Source organism: Hypomesus transpacificus, chromosome 21, assembly GCF_021917145.1.
Source record: "Hypomesus transpacificus isolate Combined female chromosome 21, fHypTra1, whole genome shotgun sequence".
Classification (NCBI taxonomy): domain Eukaryota; kingdom Metazoa; phylum Chordata; class Actinopteri; order Osmeriformes; family Osmeridae; genus Hypomesus; species Hypomesus transpacificus.
Window position 1 is genome coordinate 2,536,042 of NC_061080.1, and position 21,897 is coordinate 2,557,938.

Genomic DNA, 21,897 nt, shown 5'->3' on the forward strand with positions numbered 1-21,897 from the left:
TAAAAACAACAAGAAGAAGTTGACCCCCCCCGATTATCATTGCATTATTCGCACTCTGGTGTGGAGCTTTTATTCTTTAAAAGCAATTCACCTTCAAGTAATGTTTACCAAATTGGTATGACATTGTTATAAAACCCTAGTAAGAATACCAAACTATGCAATTGATTTGCTTCTTACAATTACTTGTATCTACTCAAACACCAGTAAAAAAGAATTATCCAATTATCCATTATACTATTGTCTAAAGATTTGTATAATATTTCTTTTTCTTATTGTCTTTTTTGACTGGTGTCTTTTTCCGCTGCTGTGACATGAGGTCTGACTCTATTTTCCCGCCAGTGCTGCTTCATTAAGCCACGTCTGAAAGAGCTCACCCCCTCCCTCCAGTTTGCAGACATGGGGGAGGGGCATTCCATTCAGACACACTTTCTTGCAACATTACTTGTAGGGGCCTACTCGTCACTTTTACCATCAACCTGTGCACTTCAGTGCTGTTAAAATATATATTTATAATTTTTAACCTTTATTCAACCAGTCAGAATCATTAAGAACAAGTTCTTATTTTCAGTGATGGCCTGGCATTGATTATGAAACTCGATTTGACAACCATGGTATGAAGCAAATGTAAGGATTTTATTGTAGCTACGAGAGGAATATCAAAGATCTCTAAAAAGCACTTAAACATTTGTATGCCCTCTATTGATCATTCATGGAACTGCAGTGCAAGCAGACATTTCAATAGGCGGTTTCATTATGAGAATAAGAAAAACAAAATGGCTGACATGAAGTAGGCTGCAGCCTGTAGGGAGGCAAGTTTGGGTACAAGTTTGATACTGTAAGTGTGCCAGTATGACATGATTATTTTATTCAGTCATATATTCAGGACCATGAGAATTGTGCTTGTAGTTGTGTATAGGAAACTAGTATCCTAAGTCAGGTACACGTTGTACTGTATTAAACTAATTGAAATCTGTTAGCTACAATAATGAAATATCTACTTGTCGAAAGACATTCTAATTTGTGTGGGCTAGATTGTGGAAACCTATGTTTATTAATTTCTGCTCAACTTTAAAACTCTTTCCACGTTGCGCATGACCTAGGGTGAATTTGGGTAATCTGGGACATTTTTTGCATGCATTTTCTAGAGTCAAAGTTCTGTGGACTAAACATTGTCATAGCAGGGAAGAAAACGCTCCTGAGTTTAGGTGTCCCACATTACCCAATGTCCAAGATTACCTGAATTTACCCTACCTTCAACAATTAAGGCTGTTTTTCCATTCCAAGTTTATTTTCATTTCATGTTCAATATACTGGGGTATGCATTTTTACCCTTCACACACTTGCTTAGACTCCTCCCACTAAATTCCACCCATCCCCCATAAACCCCCACCACCTCCAGCTTAGTCTGGCAATGATTATGGATTGTACTGTAGCCGTTCTCTAATGTATGTAGTCAACTAATTTCTAACTTATGTGAATCCACATAAATAAATTCTTGAGAAACTGTCTTGATTTATTATTTCTTTGATTTTGTGATACTCTTTCATTGTGTGTAATCACCGTCCAAATAACCTATACAATTGATGTAAACATTGTTTTGCTTTAGCCAAGTAGGGAAACCCATATGGATTGACATTTATGTTGTGTATGCCGTTGGTAAAAACTAGCAGATTTGTATTCATTTCTATTCATGGGTAAATACTATGCCTTTTTTCTACAGTTGACTTTCACACCACGCGCGATCTGATTTAGACTCCTCCCACTAAATTCCTACCATCCCCCCTCTTTTATTGTCTACCTTCCCCCATTCATCGCTTTTCCTGCCTTGTTCTCCGTCGTTTGCCACCCTGCTTATGTTTATACAGTTCGACGTCTGTCATTATTAAATCCAACAAAGCATCGAACAGTGAAATACATACCCTCATACTACAGGCTGCAGAATGCTCTTGTCTCGACGCCGAAATAGAAAGCCATCTGTAAAACACATACTTGGCAGACGAAGTATAATATAGGCTAGTTGACAAATGTCACACTAACCTACTTTTTTTTAACTTCAGATTTTACGCCGTTTCGTCGTTGACAGCTAGTATGTGTCTTCTTGTCTGCTCTCTATAAGCCCAACCCCCACACACAGCACTCACGAGCTGCTCCTTTGAGTACGAAAAGAGGAGGAGACTGTATAGGCTGCAGCGTCCTGAGAGCAGTCCTCACCGGGTTTGTTTTGGTGTGAGTTGTCCCACCAGTGTGCCAGTGTATGTTCGGTTCTGTATAGATCTTATGTATATATATTTATATATTCCTACAAGTTAATGTTCCGCAATCTATGACCACTACACCTACACAGAAAGCGGGAAGAAAACACGTGCGGTGCGTACAGACGTTGGAGTATTCGCGGGCACTCGACGGACATCCAAGCATTGGTAAATTGGTTGCTTTTATCATCACATATCTTAGTTAGCTAGCTAGCTGTATAAACAATTAGTTTAATACCTAGTGGTTTTTACTTATCCTCTTTCAAGTGGTTTGCATGTGAAGAATTGTAGTGGTTAACGTTAGTTTTAGCAACACAGACTGTCCTCTGCTGGCCAGGCGCCTGTGGTAGCTAGCTACGTCCTTAGTCAATTGAATGTAACATGTATTGTTTTTTTTTGCTTAGTTTCAAAGTGCAATTTTTTTCCTCACAGTTTTCAAACAATGGTGTTACTAGTCTTTACTTGGTATCCTGTTATTTGAAAGAATGAATTAATGTCACACATGCTAATGGTCGGTTATTGTAAATTTCACAGTTGCTCCAGGTATGATTAGCTACTATGTTTTATTGTCAGGCGTATCACCAATAAAATGGCATCTTCACATAGTTTATAGGCTGTCAAATTCCACATCAAACCCAAAATTGTACTTACTTTTATTGGTGAAATATGTATTTGCCAAACTCAAGAGCAATCTTCCCAGTGGCCCCTAGAGGAAGTAACTACCAAAGCTGCATTAACGTGAATTGCAAGATCGCTAGGTAGGGCTCAGACGTCTTGACTTGTGAGACATATGGATTCGCAAAACCACGACCAGGTGAAAATCCATCTTGCCAAGCTCCAAGTTCATCGTTTATTCCTGAACTATAGTGGTTCGGACCTAAAGGCATCCAATGAGAACTTACTGGCCGCTATGTACGAATGTGGTTGAAGTTGGCCCGTGAAAGACAGATGGTTCAACCAATCACCTGTCTTTTTTGAGAGTGCTCACCCTTTTCCAAGGATGACTTCCCGGATGGATATGTGTAACAAACATCTTGCGAGTCAGGTCACTTCTTGTATAGCGTATGAACAGAGTTAATGGATGGTAAATATTAGCAACCATTTTTGTAAGGTCAAACTGGCGGTTATAGTACAGCTAAAGATAAGATTAAACACACAGGTTTAGCTTTTTCAAAAAGTTTTCTGCAAAGTTGAAGACACCATTTGCTGACTCGATTGATCATCCCTTTTTATTCTTTGTTGGTCTAGTAAAAAATGCTCAGATAGCAGCCTGTTCCATGGGGCAATACAATATAATTTGTAGTATGTACCCAGAGATCTGCTTTCAAAATGTGATTTGGATCGATTATTTAAGGGTCAATCAGACCCGAACATTTTCTGAATTCTGGATCCTACACTTTGGTTACTGCAGAATTGTTTTGGTGTTATGGAACCCACATTATATTTCAGGTATTGAAGCATCTGTGGACTGGTCTGAATTTCACATCAGATGCCCCCATTTAGGCTACATCAAGTGGTTGGCTGACATTAAGGCTTAGTTGGCTTGGAACGGAACAGAAGAGGCAGACTAATGTATTTGTTTCTCAGAAATACCGGATCTCAAAAGGAGTCAACCCCCATTTTTATGTAAACAGTAAAATGCAATTAAACATTTTATTGTAATTATGCATTAGCATGCAGGAATTCCTTAGTCTGCTAGCAAAGTGGTCCTTGTACTTAAGTGAATGGATTGAGGCCACAAGGCTACAAACATGTAAGCTTTGGCGCTCAAGGTTTTTCAGAGAACCAGTCTCTTGGTCCAGCTGAAGCAAAAAATGGCTACCCTGGTGGCCATTTTGAGTTGCTTCAAAAATGGAACAAACGCAGCAGTGGTGACTGTGTGGGGGAGGGGAGAATAGAAGCAAAAAACTCAACTAGCTGCATTAACCTCTGGTTTGAACACAAAAACAAGAGCAGATGTAATAGGTTAATATAACTTACAGACCTGCCAAGGTCTGTCTAACATTCTTCCCAGGCATTTTGTCACTCATTTTGAATTTACCCATAGTTTCCTAAAGTGGTACAGTCCAACTCAGCTGTAATTTTCCACTCAGGAGCCACACAGTATGCCTCTCAGCTTGTTTGCAGTGGAAATACAATGTGACTGTAAAGTTGATCCATTGCAGTTGTCTCTGGCCTTGGTAATGTATGAGACTTTTACAAATTGTTTTTCTTTAGGACATTTGCAAATATGAGGTTTTTAAATTCTCACCACTAAGCACAAACACTAATCTTTCCAGAGGGAATGGTACAGCCCTACTGCCAGTTCCCCTCCCCCACTCTTCTGTCTCCCTGACTTCCATATGCCTGTGGTTTTGTGCTCATATTGCTAGTGTAGCCATACACTCAGTGTGCCTGCTTTTGCCCTCCAATTAAAAACTGGGCAAACCCTGGATAGGACCCACCCACAATTTTGCAATATTTGTTTTGTGTGTGGTGTGGTCAGTACTAATTTACTACTTGAGTAAGATTTTATGTTTGAAATCATACATATTCTGGGGGGAATTATGTTGATGAAGTATGAATCAACGTAGAAAATATAATGCCATGAATAGGCTTGAGTGAAATGCAGAGTTTGACTGATGTAACTGCATTGTTAGCAAGCATAGAATCATGTTGACATTGAGTGTGGAAACCAATCAGATCTATGGGTGATTGTTTTTTATATATTTTTTTTTTATTAGACTATGTACAATATCATTGTCTGTGGTCCTGTTTCATTGGTCATCCAAATATATGTTGAAGGCGTTCATGTTTATCTTTGCTACATTATCAAAGATGGCAAGGTTGTCTTTGTGTACTATTCTAGAAGACATACAATTACCTTCTAGAAGACATACAATTACAACACAAAATGTTTTTTCTGTACAACACGGCTGACACAATTTTACCCCACTTAAATAACAGGCCTGGTATATAGTAGAATGGTATACAGCTGGGATATTGGTTATAGTAGTCTGTCAACTAGTACAACTAGGAAACAGGTTTTGAAGTCCCTGCTGGGGACGGGTAAATGATAATATAGGGGTGTAAATGAGGCAAAAATTAAGAGGCGAGTTTCATTTGGTTAGAATGGATTTGTCTAGAGTTCTCTAAAATACTGAAGGTCATAAAGAGTTAGTTAAAACAACAGACCAGAAAAGGGAAGCTGTTGGTTTTTTTTCTCCACAAAAAAAAAAGAAAAAAAAAACTCAGCCAGTCTCAACTGGTTCTATCCAGTTCTGAAAGCAGCCTCTCTTGATTGGCCACTGGCCTGATTGCGTCTCTTCCTCCCCCTTTTCAATGTAGTGCGTGAATCCATGTTAGGTCATACCCAACCAAATGCATAATGCTAAATGATTTATTGTTAAATAACTATTTAATTAACTAAGTCTACAATGTGACTGTTATTTTTACACAAATGTCTTATCTTGCGTATAAAGGTGAGAAAATCCAGAGTGCAGCTTTTGATAACTATAGTCTAGCTTGTGGAGACAACCTGACCCACTAGTTCTCCTGTTTCTAGAACAAGAGATACACACCTACAGATGGATTACAGATAGGCCTTCCTATCAGACCAGAAAAAAAAGACAATTTGATTTTGGTCATCAGTCTCACGATAAAGTGTTCATAAGTAACTCCCAAGGGTGCAGCAGTGCGTTTGTTCCCACTGGTGTGTGAACACGTAAAATCTCAGGGAGTACTGGGTGCTAGCTAAGTCCCACAAAATCGTTACTATAGCCTTGAATTTTGTATAGCTGGTCATGAGGACTCTCTTAATTTACTCTTATTAACGGCAAAACTTAAACATCCCTCAAAAGACTTTGTTGGGAAATAAGTGCTATTTGAGTAGTCAGAAAATACATTAGTAGTCATCCCCACCATGCCTGTCATTTCCTGTCTGCATACAGATCAGCCATGACAAGTCATGAGTTTGAAGCCTGTCCTCTGTGAAACACTGATGTGGTGGACTCCAGAGCCGGTTATAGTCACCTACACCACGTGGAGTTGCAATTAGACTTGGGTGTATTTTATTGGACTTTGGAAACATGTAGGCTGCTCTGCTTTCATAGAGAACTGTAGGTTTCCCACCAAATGCATGACTGACCATGACACATTTTCATCCAGCTGTTTCAGTCCTTTAATGAACGCCATTTGATTATATACGGTTACTGAGATGTGTGTGTGTGTGTGTGTATACGACCTGATAGGTGAAATTAAGTGCTTGATCAAGAACAGTCATTCAAAAGGTGGAACACATTGTAAACTTGCACAATCGTGGGTGAGAACTAAGCAAAAATACATGTTTTAGGCAGTTATCTGTAGTATGTAGATTTTGTAATGATATTTGTTAGTAACTGGAGAATCCAGTCTGCAGTTGCCATTGATGCAAACAGCAATTCTGGTGGCCATTTTGTGTTTCTGCAATTTCCTGATGGATGAAAGAGGAGACGCTGGGGGATGGGCAGAGAACGCAGGGCAGCTCGCAGGATCTCAGCGACCAGCTAGATCTTGTAGTTTACTCTGTCTGCTTTGAGGATATTTATACTGACTAACCTTTTATAATGAACACCCTGAAAAAGGCTACAGTCCATCACTGATGGCCGTAGTTCTTTTAGGTCAATTTTGTCATACCATATTGAGAGGGATGTTGGCCTGTGCTGATTTAGTTTTCTTCTGTTTTGTATTTTGAGTGTATAATTAAAACACTGAAGGAGACAATCAATGTGTATTTTGTAGTGTGATCATGAAGATATTTTACTGTAGCGGATGCAACACTTTTCCAAAAGGCAGTTTCTGTATTTTTCAGTGGAGGGAAATCAAGCCAACTAATTTCCAACTAAATTATTTAATTTAACTTCAGAGGAGTTTAATATCAATTTACATTTCTGTTGATTTGTTAATTATTTCACCTCAAGCCCCCTCTCTAGCCAGGAGTAAACCCCCCCATTTCCAGAATGGTTCAGTCCATGCTTGGCTGTAAATTTCCACTGTGCACTTGGAGAGACTGTGCTTGAGTGGGGGAGGGGTGGTGTGTGAGGCTGTGCACTTCAGTATTGACTGCGTTGCTAGCTTAGGTTTGTGTGGGTATAAAGCATACTGTGCTCCTTGTTTTTTGTCAAGTTTCAAAAGTATTTAATTTGATATTAACTGGGGCTTATATTTACATGTTCACAATGGTATTTATCAGTTCAAAGATACAAATGCTTGTGTAATATTTTTTGGGGTTAGTTTGCTTGACAGAGTGATAGACTATAGTTGACACATTCTGCTGTGTCAAGTGTTCCTGTGCTAGCTGAGATACTGTCAATGAAGACTCGCACACAGTTTTTACATAACAAACCACGCGTTGCTCAACCAGATGGAACAGTCCTAGCAGCAGCCCACCCCTCCCCCTCTCCCTGGTTTTGTTCTCTCTTTTCTGCCCAGTCGTTGCTAGCTCCCTCAATTACAGCCAAACAAATCACACGTTCAACCTCTGCCCAAGGATGAAGGGCCTACTATATGAAGCTTAGGCTCCAGCCCCAGGATCATATGCTCTTCCCTTTTAGATATTGATTTATCTCTTTGGTTACATTATAACAAAAAATATATAACTTAACTTTCAGCCTATGAATTGGGAGTGGAGGGATAGAACACTAAGCGAATCATTAAAACTCATCGCTCACGGTAGATATTAGTTATTGTTAGTTTATTCCATGTTAATAAAGTGTTGTTAATTGTATGTTTACAGCCAATGGTTGCAAGTAAATGAAGGCACAAGGAAGGTCCTGTAATGAATAATGTAAAAAATATATTATTTGTTCTGAGACATGTGGGGCAACAGTCAGTTGATGATCTTGACTCCTTTTAATGGTTAAAATAAGTCTATTGGAAAACGGAAATATGGCTTGTGGACATAGGACATGAATTATAACCACATGGGGAACAACAGTGGGGCCTGATGGTGCCCTGTTTTGTAAGATCAAATATTTGGGATTATTTTGAAAGAATCTATTGCTAATAGGCCAAATCTATTCACGCTCAAAGTTTAAAGAAAGGTGTGTAAATAATAGATTATATTTTAGCATACAATGTATTGGAATGTATTCCGGTAATGTAAATGACAGAAAATGCGCAAATGCCGACAAAATATTATGCTCACGTTTAGAATAACCTTCAAGATGGGGACTTAATCAAAATACTTCCAACTTCCTGTGTACTGTTTAGTGTTGAAAGGTAAAAGGAGAGAATTTTGACTTGAGAGTCCATGGACCATATCATGTTGCTGTCTCAGATAGTCATGCTGGTCAACTGGAGAATTATCACATTGGTGGAATTATCACATTGGTGGAAAGATATTGCGTGGAAAAATGTGCTCACCCTTCTAGTTCTGCAACACATTATGTCAACGGCTAGTAAATTACCTCATGGACCTCAAGAGTGAGAATGGGCAATGAACTAGACAGAGGCAGCTAGCCAAGTGGACGATACTAGTTGGCTAACCAAGGATGAACTGTAGTGAAGCAAGACTACATTGATAGAATACCAGGGGATGGGCTCTTGAAGATCATACACATTTTTTGTACCACACCGGTGTAGAGAAAACATTGGACAGTTTACACCTATCATGGATTTACTGATGCTGGTTTAGGGGACTAGTTAAAGATTAGGTTTGACCTGGGTATGTGAGCAGAAGAAAGTAAACTCCAAGTATTTAGCTTACAACATCCAGCAGTGTTTTAGACAAATATAACATTTTTCACTTTTACTGAAAAAGTTTTTATTTTGGTCTATAAAATAGACCAGTATAATGTCAGTGTAACTTAAAGTTGACTTCCAGTTCACAAGTCAATTTCCAGAGCAAATGCAAAACATGCCAGCAAAACATGCCAGTGATGAAACTTGATCTGTGGTGATACCGTGGAAACACGTTTTCAGCTTTTTAGAGCCTGGCTGCACACGGCAGAGCTGTCAGCCATTTTGTTTCTGCTGGATTCAGTCACAGTGCATGAAGACAAAGGTGTGGGGGAGGGGAACATTGCGCGCTGTGCGCAATAACATTGGAATGTGTACTGTGCTGTGGGTTATATGCTGTGTGTGATGTGATTTTACAGCAGTGGTGTTAAGCACACACTTGATGATATAGGCTATTAGATGGACCTGTTTTGTAAAATCAGAAGAATATATCTGTCTCCTCAATGTTAAGAAACTTAAATGTCATTGGAATTGTTTTTATTATGTTGAGTACAAGGACATAAGAAAAGTCATAGATCATTATTATGATGTAAAATAAAAACAAACTAGATCTTGCTTATTTACATAGGCCTGCATTGACTGTGATTGGAGTAGCATTACACCTGAAAGTGGTGGTTTAGCCCTGTCTAGCTTTACATATTGTAAAGGGCGCGTTATTATTCTATTTACACTGCGGACGTTGTCAATCTCTGTCGCAAGTCGTGATGTTGACATGTAGCACAACATGAAATCAGACTCATGCTGTAAAGGATATAGCTGTCTGTTAAAACAGCAATGCAGTCATGTTGTTATACCTTGAATCAACTTGGCAAAGTTGTGCAAGTTATTGTCATAGCGTTTTATAGCGAAGTTGTGTTTAAATGTGAGTAAATAACAAGATCTATTTTCTGTAAGGTAGCTTGGATTACAGGCATTTGTTTCAGCATGTAGTGCCATATCTTGAACCCTACTGATTTTGGGCCAGGTTTTGAAAATGTCCACCCTAAAGTAATATCATTGCTGTTTTAAATTTTGTGCAATAGGCAACACTGATGACATAATGCAGTGATACAATTGTACTTCAAAACACTGTGTATCGTGTCACTTATTGATGTCATACAATGACAGAATCTGTCCAGGAAATGGAGCGGTCAATCTCATTTCTCTAAATGAAAACACCAGATTGTTTTAGTTTCCACTGGTGCTAATTATGCTGTGCTTTGGTTCATGAATTTAGGTATTTTGTCTCCTATCATATGATCTCATCTTTGCTACTTTAGTTAAATAGGGTTTTTTGTACAACCAGGCAAACTTCTAAAAAGTGTTCCTCCTGGTCCTCTGTGTGTGTGTGTGTGTGCATTTGAGTGAGCAAGATGGTGGCTATTTGGGCACTGGTTAATTTATGTAATCATTTAGTCTACACTAATGATGATCAAGCGCTAATTCTTCCATAAATCGCATGCAGTCAAAACTAATACTTCTGGACGGGTATAGCTCAGTGGTAGTGCATTTGACAGCAGATAAAGGGGTTTGCAGGTTCAGATCCGCCTCTGTGCGTCACTTTGGATAAAAGCATCTGCGAAATGAATATTATTATCGTATGCATTATATACTTCAATTTCTATATGGGCAGTTAGGATAATGCCCTTTCTTCCTAGAGGAATCTGGCCTGGTAGATCAAGCAGCACCACCTCTGTAAATAATCACATGGAGCAGGTAGATCTGGATCTCGCAGAATGTCTGCTACTCCAATTGGGTACTTACAGACAAATGAACTTTGTGCCACGAGTTATTGATGCAGAATATGGAAATGTGTGCTATTCATTTGTTGCAACCCTTCCAGCATAATACTTGAACATGAAATAGGCCAGGTACACTGATTTAATCAAATAACCTCTCCCCTGTTCTTCTTTAGGTAGAGCCTTTTGGTGCTAAATCCATGATAAGAAACAACACTACCTCAAGGTAAGATTCAACTGAACAATAATTACAACAGTTTTAGTAAATTGTTTTAATAATGTTAAAAAAAAGTGATCATGTTAAATATTTTATAATTGTATAAGGTCATAGAAGTGAATCGTACATTTTTTTATACAGTTGGCCAACATTACAGGCTACTTAATAAAAAAAAATGTAAAAACAACAGGAAGGCTACAACAGGGTGCTTACATGTTGGAACCTAGCCTCGCAACTAAATACGTTCTGCAATTGGAACAGTGTACGGAAATCATGCACCTTTTGCATAACCCTTATTGTTGCCAGCAGAGTGTATCTAGCAGACCTGATTTGCTGAGGGGGTGACCAATAGGAGCACAGTGGGAGGGGAAAGAGACAGAGCAGTGCTGCTGTAGTCTAGAAAGTATTTTCTGCGCTGCAGATCCAAGAGACCACTGCACTTGACTGCCAAAGCTTGCCAGCTCAGTCAGGGATTTATATTTTTAGTGTGGTAACAGACTATCTTTACCAAAACATTGTTTTCAGAATGTTTCCATTTTGAATATCAGCAGTCTATTAACCGGACTAAAGTTATCGGCGAATACTTTGGATCTAGCTGTATGAAGAAAGAAGGGTTGCTGTGCTCAGTGTAGATTTTGCTGTGCTTAGTCACATTTGTAGTTCCAATTTTCTCCTGTCAAGTACAATAGTAAAATATGCTGAGCTCACATAGCTAGAACCTTCCAGAACAGAAGAAAAAGGGAGAAAAACACAGCTCTCCACAGTGACCCCTGGAGTTGGTTCCAAGTCACTGCACAATTTGATGTCAACATATCTCTCACTTGTACCTTTGAAAGTTATTGTTGGAGTGCGTATAGGCTAGGTGGATGTCACAGGTGGGTAGCCACCTACGGGTGCTTAAGCCTCTAAGTTGTGGTTTTTGCCTCTCTAACATCTTTTCCCGTATCCCTTAGGTGAAAATGGAAGTTGCTGTGGCGGAGGAGAAGAAGAAAATCTTCAGAGCCAGAAAGACTATGAAGATAAGTGACCGTCAGCAACTGGAAACTCTCCACAACTCCTTATCTTCGAGCGGGCGGGCTTCATCTACCTCCTCTTCGCCTCCTCCCTTACTGAACGGCACGCACAAAGAGGATGGCCAGAAGGGGGCAGACAGTGACACCAGAGACTCGAAGAGCCCCGTTTTCACACCTTCGACCTCACCAAACTCGCGCTCCCCCCCCCTTGGCCTGTCCCTATCGTTGTCCCCCTCTCCTCCGGCTGTACCAAGTCCGAAAGCTAAGGACGACATTCCTCCTTCACCCTCGTCGCCATTCCACTCTCTGAACAACGAACTGAGAAAGATTGAGGAGGAAGGAAAGAAGGCGCGCTCTCCGTCCCCACCTAAGGAGTGTCCCCAGTTGTCTTCAGCTAAGGAGGCCAAGGAAGGACAAGCTAAAGAGGCTGTGACGGCAAAAGCAGGGAAGAAGCAAGAGGAAACAAACGGAACAGAGAAAGAGGTTTGTAACATGGAACGATTAAATGGTCAGATGAGAGTTATTTTAATTGGGGTCCAAGCATTGCTTAGCAACATCCAAACTGCCCTTAGCATGGTATGGCATGGCGGCCTAGCTAAGCTACATACTCATCTGTGTATTCTCCGCAGGAAACACGCACTGCTACCAAAAGCAGAACCACCAGTTCCGTGAAAGAATCTTCCCCAAGCTGCCCTGTTTCTCCTGCCACATCTGACAAGGTGTCTGAGAAAAGCCAGAAGCCAGAGCAGAAAGACTCTGTAACTGTGGGAACGGTTACAGACAGTACAGAGGTCAAGGCTTCCGAGGCGCCTCTAGCCAAAAAGGAGAGATCCTCCTCCCCCAAGGCTACCACAGGGTCTCCTGAACCCTCCTCATCCTCATCCCCCTCTACCGGACCTGTGCCAGCCGAGGACATCAAAAAAGTGGCCATTAAGAGTGGGAAGGGTGATGGTGATCAGGGAATGAAGGCAGAGGTAAAGGAAGATGAGAAGATGGAAGTGGACTTAAAAGAAAAAACGGAAGCGAAAAAGGTGAAAAAAGAGCTGAAGGTGGAGGATTTACCATCGTCTTCTTCATCTTTATCATCTAACACAGGTATGAAACCGACATATTGGGATGGATTGAATAATTGGGAATGTAACAATACGAGAGAAACTGGGACAATATCGACAACGCTCATCTTCAAACATCTGTGAAAATTGACTACAAAAGTTGTACTACACAGGCTGTAGTTCAGTGCGTATTAATGACACAGTCTTGTGTACATTTTTCCTGACAGCTGTTAAAGAAGAAAAGAGCTCCTCTGGACATAAACGTCCTCTGTCGGAAGCTAATGTCAAAGATGAATCGAATGTGGACCGAGATGGGAAGAGGCAGAGGAGGGATGGTGTTGAGTTAGAAGCACAGCTGGAACTGAAATTCACTGCTAAAGCTGGCAGTCGCCATAAAATTGAAAAGGTGGGTAACATTGGTCGTTGGCAGTGGGATGTGCCCTTTCCCATGTCTTTCAAGGACAATTCCAAGCGCAGGAGTCATAGCCGTAGCCTTTTAACAATATAAGCCATGGATATTTCTTGCATTTGTATACTAAGTAAGCTCACAAGACGGATCTATATTTCCTAACAAAATATTTGTTGTTACTTTGAAGGTCAAGCACTTAGTTTTTCTTTCTAGTTTCATTGTGTGGATTGTTTTATAGTTCGATATGTGTTTTGATCAGGTTGTTCAGCAGTTGGTGGAGGAGCGGATGAGGGTACTGCAGCTGACAGTCTTCGACCAGAGTTTGCAGGAGTTAAAGGAGCGTATAGACAAGATCGACTGTGCCACCAAACACCAGAGCGCCCTTAACACACTACAGGTAAGAGGAAATGGAACTAAAACATACAAATTCTCGACCTCTACAGCATTCTTTATTTCATCCAATACAATTGTCAACCCAAGCCATTAGTCTCAATGTAAACATATCAAGTAAAACATGACACACGTATTAGAAATTGCAGGTGCAATAAACTCATGCCAAATCTTTTTCAGGCTAAAATAGCTAGACTAGCGAAAAAGTTTGGAGAAGCCAACCAGTCCTCAGAGAATAAAACAAAGGAGGTAGGAAAACAGAAGTGGGACAGAATCCCAATATTATCCCGCCTAGATATCCAACACTGATACCAAACTGTCCACAAAAATAAAACGGTGCCCCATGTTACTAATGTACCCTATCATTTGTTTCCCACAGGTGCTCACAACCCCTGTAACTAAGACTCCAGTTTCAACCAATTCCACTCCTATGCAGCGGTAAGAGCTCAACCTTTCAATTCTTAAACATCCTTAGAGTTTGAGCAAATGTTTTGAAAGATGTCAGAAAGCTATAGGATTCAGTACTGTAGCCCATTACTCTTTGAATTTATTTAAATGTTAAATTGATTGACAGAATGTACGGTAAACAAGAACATTTAATATGGTCTCATTCTCAATTCAAATGGTGTAGCATTGTGCTTCAGGCTGTGTATGTGGGTTTGTATTGTGTTCCCTTGTATGAACGTGACAAAACCAGACTAAAGCCCATATCTCACATGGTGCCACGGTAACGTGTGATTGAATGTGTAGGTTCTGTACCGGATTGTGTCAGCAGTATTGTTAACTCCAGAGGCTGGAATACAATCTGGCGGAGAGTGAATTATGACATCAATCCCAAAACACCACTTTGGGATTTGACGATATTTTCGCCCATTAAGGGTTGACTTCTCAGAGAACATGAAGGGCTTACCCTTCTATAAAAAAATACCAAAAATCCCTCGCTCAGCGACAAATTTTTTTTTCTTTTTACGGAGTAGATGAAGGCGCGTCGTTTTTTACATTTTTTTTTTTCTCTCTCCACCGTCAAAAACATCACATGGTCCTGAGTCTTGTGACGTTCTACAATGTGAAGCTTGAGAGCAGCCCCAGGCTCTTCAGAGTGTTAGTGTATGCAGCACCCGCTACAACTGCACCTCTCCTCCCCAACAGCGTGCTCCGGGGGCTGACGCCGGAGCCGCAGTCCAAGACACGCAGAGGGTGGCTGGCGCCCTCTCTTGTCAGGATACCCGTACAGTCGATCAAACAGGAAATGACAGAGGAGGAGGAGGATGTAGAGCTACCCACGCTCCCCTCGGAACGGAGGACTTCAGTGGCACATCAGCTGTTGGAATATAACGAGGGGCCGGCTAGAAAAGATGTACAGCTTCGAGCGCTCACAAAGGAGAAAGAGAGGCAGCTGTTCTTTGGCTGCAGGGACAGCCAGATGAAGCACAAACCGGTCCGTTACGCTGTGCTTCTCTTCCGAAACCTTGCCCACTATGAGGACTACAGCAGCTGGGTTGGACAGGTCAATTATGCTGGGCTTCAGAGCAAGGAAGCACTTCCTGTGAACTTGAGGAGGACCATGAGGGCTCTTTTGGAATATCGCTTCAGCAATTTGAGGCGAAGTGATTGGAATAAGATCCGTGACGCAATCAATGCAGATCTACGAGTGAAGAAAAAAGAAGCATTTTTCTCTTTGACTTAAGATTTTTTTATGGAGAAGCCTTTTCATGTTCATTTTTAAGTTCATCAATTGTACTCTTGTGGAGAAACTTTTACTCTATGAATTGTTCCAATGTATGTGTTTGACTAATGGTGAATTGACTAATGTTATGCCCCATATCACAGCACTCAAAATATAAATACGGTGCTCGCTAAAATGAAACTTTTGTGATCTGACAAATGACTTGGGTCTCGGATTTTATCATACAGAACAGGATACCAAATTGCAGTGATCCATGAGTCAATCGCTAAGTGCAGCTCAACATGGCAACAAACCATTTTTTTTCTTGCGGATCACTCACCCAAATAACTTCACAATTGAGAGTGCACATCCTTGGGTCCTGACCACTGCACCTGCCGCATTTTAATCATCAGACAATGCCCAGTTCTCTATGATTGAGCCACAGACACAGAAATTCCGGCCTTTATAGTTAAATATTTAGTTAAAGTCTGCAAATTGGGAAATCCGGTCCGGATGATGCGTTATGATCTGGATGATACTGTGCATCAGCACATACTCAATGTGGAATGAACTCCTTTTTTCATTTCCAAAGAAAAAAAAAAATGCAAGATTGAAATGGAATACTGAGGAGGCCTGATAATGTGACTGAAATGCCATGGATATGTGTGACAAAGCTGGTTACCACACCCTGACCCTGTGTCTATGAACAACTCAAAGCATTCTACATTTTTCTAAACAGGCCAGTCCGGACCTCTATGGAGGTAAAGCAGATCCCCACCACCCCTGTGTCAACCAACCCCCCTGGTGAGTAAGAGGAACGTCTTTCCTTACACTAACCCTTATTTCTAGTGTTCAAGACATGACAAAGATTGGGAAGTTATAACTTCTTTGGTCACTTAATCTGGATTCTTGGCTCGCCGACGAGCCAGAAACGCTGCGCCCCCCTCCCTCAGTGAGAACGCACTCAATTCCCAAAAATATTTTTTTAAGGACGGCTACACATATGATACCTCGTTGGAAAGCTAAGATTCTTGTGCTTTCATTGAAATAAACCAATTCAAGCTAAACTTGCAACAGCAAGTACTTTTTATGTCTTTGTTAATACATTGTTCCCCAGACAAAGACAAAATAAAACGTTGTACTAACCCTAAAAGGTTCAGAACAGTCCAAGTATGCAAACGACCTATCGACTTGATTTACGTTACATTCCCAAATGTCCAAAGTATCTAACCATGTCCAGTAGTTCATCCAAATGAATGTATTACATTCATGAATAGCCATTATCCTTTGTTTCATTATACTAGTTAGCCAACGAAAGAAACTATTTGTTCACATAAAAGTTGTATTTTCTCAGGTTAGCAACGGTCTATTTACTATCTAAAGGCATCAAAATGTCCGTTGAACCCTCCCCTTTTGATTGACACCATGATTGACCTATTTGGAGCTTCCATTGCCTGTCCAAGGCCTTCAACAGCCAACCAACGACTCATCTGAATTGATGGCCCATCACACCCCACCTTTGTTTTCTTTGTTTGAAGCTCAGACCAATCAAAACCAATCGTGGAAATGACTGACAGTTTTTTTAGCCAATCGCTTTCTGAAAACAATGATATGGGACTTCCCAGGTAAGTGTAAACATTGAAAAGCTAGACTCTATGCGCAAGGAGCTACATATGTTCATGCGTCTTGCGCGTTTTGGGAACGGAGAATCATACAGCTTTTTGACGCAGTTGGATATCGATTTCATTATGGCAAAGAAGACACAGAAAACGAAGTATAGTCTCACAGAAGTTTTAGAAGAAGTTACTGGATATGATAGTGATTTATCTGACAATTTATCCGATGCAAACACAGATTTTTTGGACTTTGATTCAGAAGCTAAGGAAATCTTTCTGGAAGGAGGAGATATTACCCTGGATAAGTAAGTTTCGTTTCATATTATAAAACATATTTTACTGTATACTCCGCATGAATAAGCTTTAATTTGAAATCCAAAAACAAAATGTTGCCGTGTGTTTGTAATCATTTGTTGTTTCTTGTTTCAAATGATTACAAACACACGGCAACATTTTGTTTTCGTTATTGTTTTTGTGACTTGTTGTTTTACTGAATCAGAGCAGATTGCTCCATTTGTCATGGTATAACATAGTTTTTACATAGCCAAAGCACCCAGTATTTCTTCTAGCACCAGAAAAACTATATTTGTGTCTTCAGAGAGACCCTGGCTGTTGAGGTCGCAGAGTTGGAGTCTCAACCCTCATCCGGTCCCTCATCTTCCATCGTGCCTCAACCCACAGCTAGTCACAGGCCGGTGCATATCAGTGGAGACAGCACCACTGGTCGGCTGAGGTGCAAACACTGTGGTTTGCGCACACCAGTGAAGTGTTCAACCTGTAATGTTGCTTTGTGCTTTGTCCCCAAACGTGACTGCTACAAAGACTGGCATGTTGCCCAAAACATTTTGTAAAATTGTAAATAATTTGTCACAATTCACTGTATGTAAATAGTTTAGTGTGTTTTTCGTATATAAACTTCTTTACACAATAGCTCTTGTTTTGACTCTTATTTGCACGTTTAGTTTCAAGAAGGTGAAAAGCACTCTTATGCCTCAGTTACTCTGTTTCAATAACACTAATGGTGAATCTGAATATGGGATATGATAGCTCTGAGTGTCACCATTCATTAGAGCCCAAACTTATGACTGTACGTGACATTGTTCAAAAGTTGTAGCCTTATATGCTAGGTATGTGGCCATGGTTTCCACGGGTCCTTTTGGAGTCTCCAAAGGGCACTTTTGGAAAACGCCTGGATGTACCCTTAGAAAAATGTGTGTATAACATTCCTTTATTATGGTATTATAATCTACTTTTGAGTTGTATTGGGTCAGGCTTTATGCTGTGGTCCAATATGGTTTTCCAGCTTATACCAACCACTTCGAGGCCTATTCAGGCATGTGTTTTCAAAACTAAATCTAGGCGGAAATAGAAACTTTCAGTTTCCTTGTGTTCTAGCTTCTATTACTCAACACCAGTAGGACTTACAGGGTCCTGACAACAGGGGAAAAAACTTCAGTGTCAGCTTTCAAACGAGACCATTTACATGCATGTACTCCAAATGGTTCAACAGCTTTTAATTTACTTTGGGTATGCTGTTTAGGCGTTTTTAGGCACATTTAACAGGTTTCAGAAGAGGTTAAAGGTGTGTATATTCATCCCATTCTTTTTTTTTTCTTTTAAATATTTTCTGAATTAGTGTCTCCTGCCCAGTCCAAGTCTATTCCTCCCACCTCCACAACCACAACCATGGTAACACCAGGCCCCATTCTCCAGCTGATCTCAACCAGCAATACCACCACGTCCACACTGGGCACCAGTGCTACCCAGAGCCAGCCTACAGGAACCTTGTTACTCAAGACTGCTCAAGGGACCAATATGGTGGGCCAGGGCCAGCCTGTCCTCATCCAGCTACATCCAGCCCTGTCCATGCCTAATGGGCAGCCCGGAACCGTCGTCAACATCCCCGTCTCCTCTTTCACAACTGTCAACTCCCACAACAAACCCAAAACTACCACTTCCACCTTCATCCTCAAGGCAGCTCCCTCCACCACAACGGCCACGACGATGGTCCCGGCCATCCAGGCCTCCACCTCCCAGATGACCCCAGCCCAGATATCTCTGGCTCGCTACCAGGGAGGTGCGGGGAGCATCAGCACACCCTACGCAGGAGTGTCTGTGGCTACAGCCAGGATGCCTGTTCAGTCTGTTTCCGTAGCAGGGGCGGTGTCTTCATCCTCCTCACCAGCGGCCTCCGGTCCAGCTGCGACAGGCTCGACAGCTCCTGGGACGCCCTCTGGGACAACAATGACATCCAAGACAGGTGGGTACCTGGCACCACTGGGAGCCCACTCAAAATGATTTTTCAAGTAGTTCAAGCTAATTATTCAGCTTTTACAAGGGTTTTACAAACTGGCTTTGTAAAAAAAGTTCAAGTGGCTTTGTAGAACTTCCTGCTTGTTCTGGTTGATGTGTATTGGAATGTTTTTTTACACAGCAGAATCAGTGGCTGTTTTACAAACCACAAAAGAAAGACATGTAAATAATAATAACTCCCTCACTTCTTTCTCTCTCAACTTCAGATAATCAAGCCACAGGCTCTACTCCAACCAAAACGCCTGTGCAGGGGCCCCGCCCCAAAGGCTCTGTCATAGACCTTACTGAGGACGACGATGATGTACAAGGTAAAGATGAGATTCCAACAAACAAAATAACATTGCTGTTGTATGGTTTTATTTAAAAATGTATTTATTTAGCAGACGCTTCGATCCAAAGCGATATACAAATGGGGCAAATAGTAGCCACAGCAGGATTATCTAGGACCAGAAATGCATAGTTAGTGTAAAGTAATACCATTTTATAATTTCAGTGGGGACAGCCCTGGGACGCTGGGTAGCGGCATCTTAATTTTCTTCACTCTGTCTCAAAGTTGCCAATCTTTTCTCCCTCTGATAATTCTTCCCCAATTCTTCACAGTGACGGGCGTTAAGAAGGCCGTAGGCATAGCTGCTCATCGCCCTCCAGGACCACCCCCTCTGATAAGCATTCCTACAGGTGAGAAACACCAGAGTGTGTGTTTGTGTGTGAATGATATAGCAAAACAAATGTGGGTACCATACATCTAATGTGCTGAAAAACAATTCACCATATCCTGATGTATCTTAGTATTGGTGTTCAGCCCAAGGTTGTCATTTCATGCAGTTAAGAGTCCTATGACCTTTATCCCAGAATTGTGACTCACATTGTTTGTATCTTCAAAACAGGTGCTACTGCGACGTTGTCTCCTCAACACCCTGTGAGCAGTCCCCAACATACAGTCCACCACCGCCCCCCACTGGTGAGAATCTTAATCCTCTCAAATGTTCTGTTCGAGGCATTTTTTGTTGTCTGTAACTGTAACTTTTTAACCTTCTTACTTATAAATCTCTTGCATCTCTCACAGGACTCCCCGGTAAAAACACACCTTAGTACACCATCCAGAACCTCCTCCACAGCCCTGCCCTCCTTACCGACAGCACCCCTGCCCGCCACCCGCCTGCCCCAGGAGGCTGCCCTGACCTCTCTCCCCCAGCAGCCTCAGCTCAAGCTGGCTCGGGTGCAGAGCCAGAACGGTATTGTTCTTTCCTGGTGCGTGTCCGAGACCGATCGCACTTGCGCCACTGTGGACAGCTACCACCTGTACGCTTACCACATGGACAACTGTGCCGCCAACGGGCAGGCTTTGCAGCATTGGAAGAAGATAGGCGAGGTCAAAGCCCTGCCTCTACCAATGGCCTGTACGCTCACCCAGTTTGTGTCTGGATCAACGTATTATTTCGCTGTCCGAGCCCGGGACATCTATGGTCGGTTTGGACCCTTCTGCGAGCCTCAGTGTACTGATGTCATCAGCTCCTCCTCCTCAGCGAGCTGAACCAATCAGAATGGAAGAGGGCACGCATTTTGGGAGACGTGCATATTTGTGTTTTAGGAAGTTGAAATAGCTGTTAAATTCTTTAGGGAATGGAGTTAGGATCCCTGTGTTAAACACATTGTACACAACCACATCCAGGGACGTCCATGGTAAATATATGTTGCTGGGACCCCAGATGATAATCTGGTTTGCTACAGGATTTTGGTCAACTGTTATGTATTATTTTTGTGATTTAAGATATTGTTCAGAATTGAATTAAACCTCTACAGGCTGTTCAGATATGCTGACATCTGTTACCTGGTCCAGTTCCTATTTACTTTACAGGAAATGGTTGCATCCAAATGCATTGTTGTGTTGGGAAACTAAATACAAATAATGATGGTAATTTTGTATGTTTGTCTGGTAACCAGACTTTGACAAATACAATAAAACGTTTTATAAAAAAACTTTTCTAATTGAGGTTTCTTGTTTTGATTACAATTATATAAAAAGTATTCAGACACAAACTTTGAATTGGAATACTGCATGAAACAAGTTTTTGGGAGTTGTTATAGGGAAGCAGGAGCTTCCTTTTCCAACATCATTTAGTTAGGTGTCTGGAAGCTGCAATAATCATTATAAATCAAGAACAAACACGAGTAGCTATTTTGAGAAAATAACTTGCACTCACATTTTCTAACAAACTGACTTGTAATATCTCAAGATATTTGAGAGAATAAAGGTCAAAACAAAGGTTTTAACTTCATGAAGCTTTAATTACGTTACATCTAGTCCTACTTATACTGCGCATACATTCAAAGTCAAAAGTCAAATTCAGAGTCAAATAGTGCCAGGCCACATTTAAGTTTTAGTTCTCTTAACCACATAAAGACACCACTGATCAAAGAACACTTTATTAATTCCCAAGATTGGGAAATGTGGATGTTACAGCAGCAGAGACAGGTAAAAAACATAAATAAAG

At 41.1% G+C, this 21,897-nt stretch overlaps 1 protein-coding gene across 3 annotated transcripts; it reads left to right on the forward strand.

Moving 5' to 3' along the window:
- The first annotated feature begins 2,164 nt into the window (after nt 1-2,164).
- LOC124483299 (activating transcription factor 7 interacting protein) lies at nt 2,165-21,034 on the forward strand. 3 transcript variants are annotated; one of them, XM_047043678.1, is made up of 15 exons: nt 2,208-2,226; nt 2,345-2,420; nt 10,903-10,952; nt 11,897-12,439; nt 12,586-13,051; nt 13,236-13,414; nt 13,677-13,814; nt 13,988-14,056; nt 14,187-14,245; nt 16,213-16,277; nt 18,726-19,349; nt 19,609-19,710; nt 20,003-20,080; nt 20,290-20,363; nt 20,469-21,034. In XM_047043678.1, the coding sequence occupies exons 4-15, from the start codon at nt 11,903-11,905 to the stop codon at nt 20,934-20,936; spliced, it is 2,859 nt and encodes a 952-aa protein (XP_046899634.1). In that variant the 5' UTR covers nt 2,208-2,226; nt 2,345-2,420; nt 10,903-10,952; nt 11,897-11,902; the 3' UTR covers nt 20,937-21,034. The 3 variants fall into 3 exon arrangements, with proteins under 3 accessions (XP_046899633.1, XP_046899634.1, XP_046899632.1); XM_047043677.1 differs by having other exon boundaries at nt 2,165-2,420; XM_047043676.1 differs by lacking the exons at nt 2,208-2,226; nt 2,345-2,420; nt 10,903-10,952 and adding an exon at nt 11,351-11,818.
- The last annotated feature ends 863 nt before the right edge of the window (nt 21,035-21,897 follow it).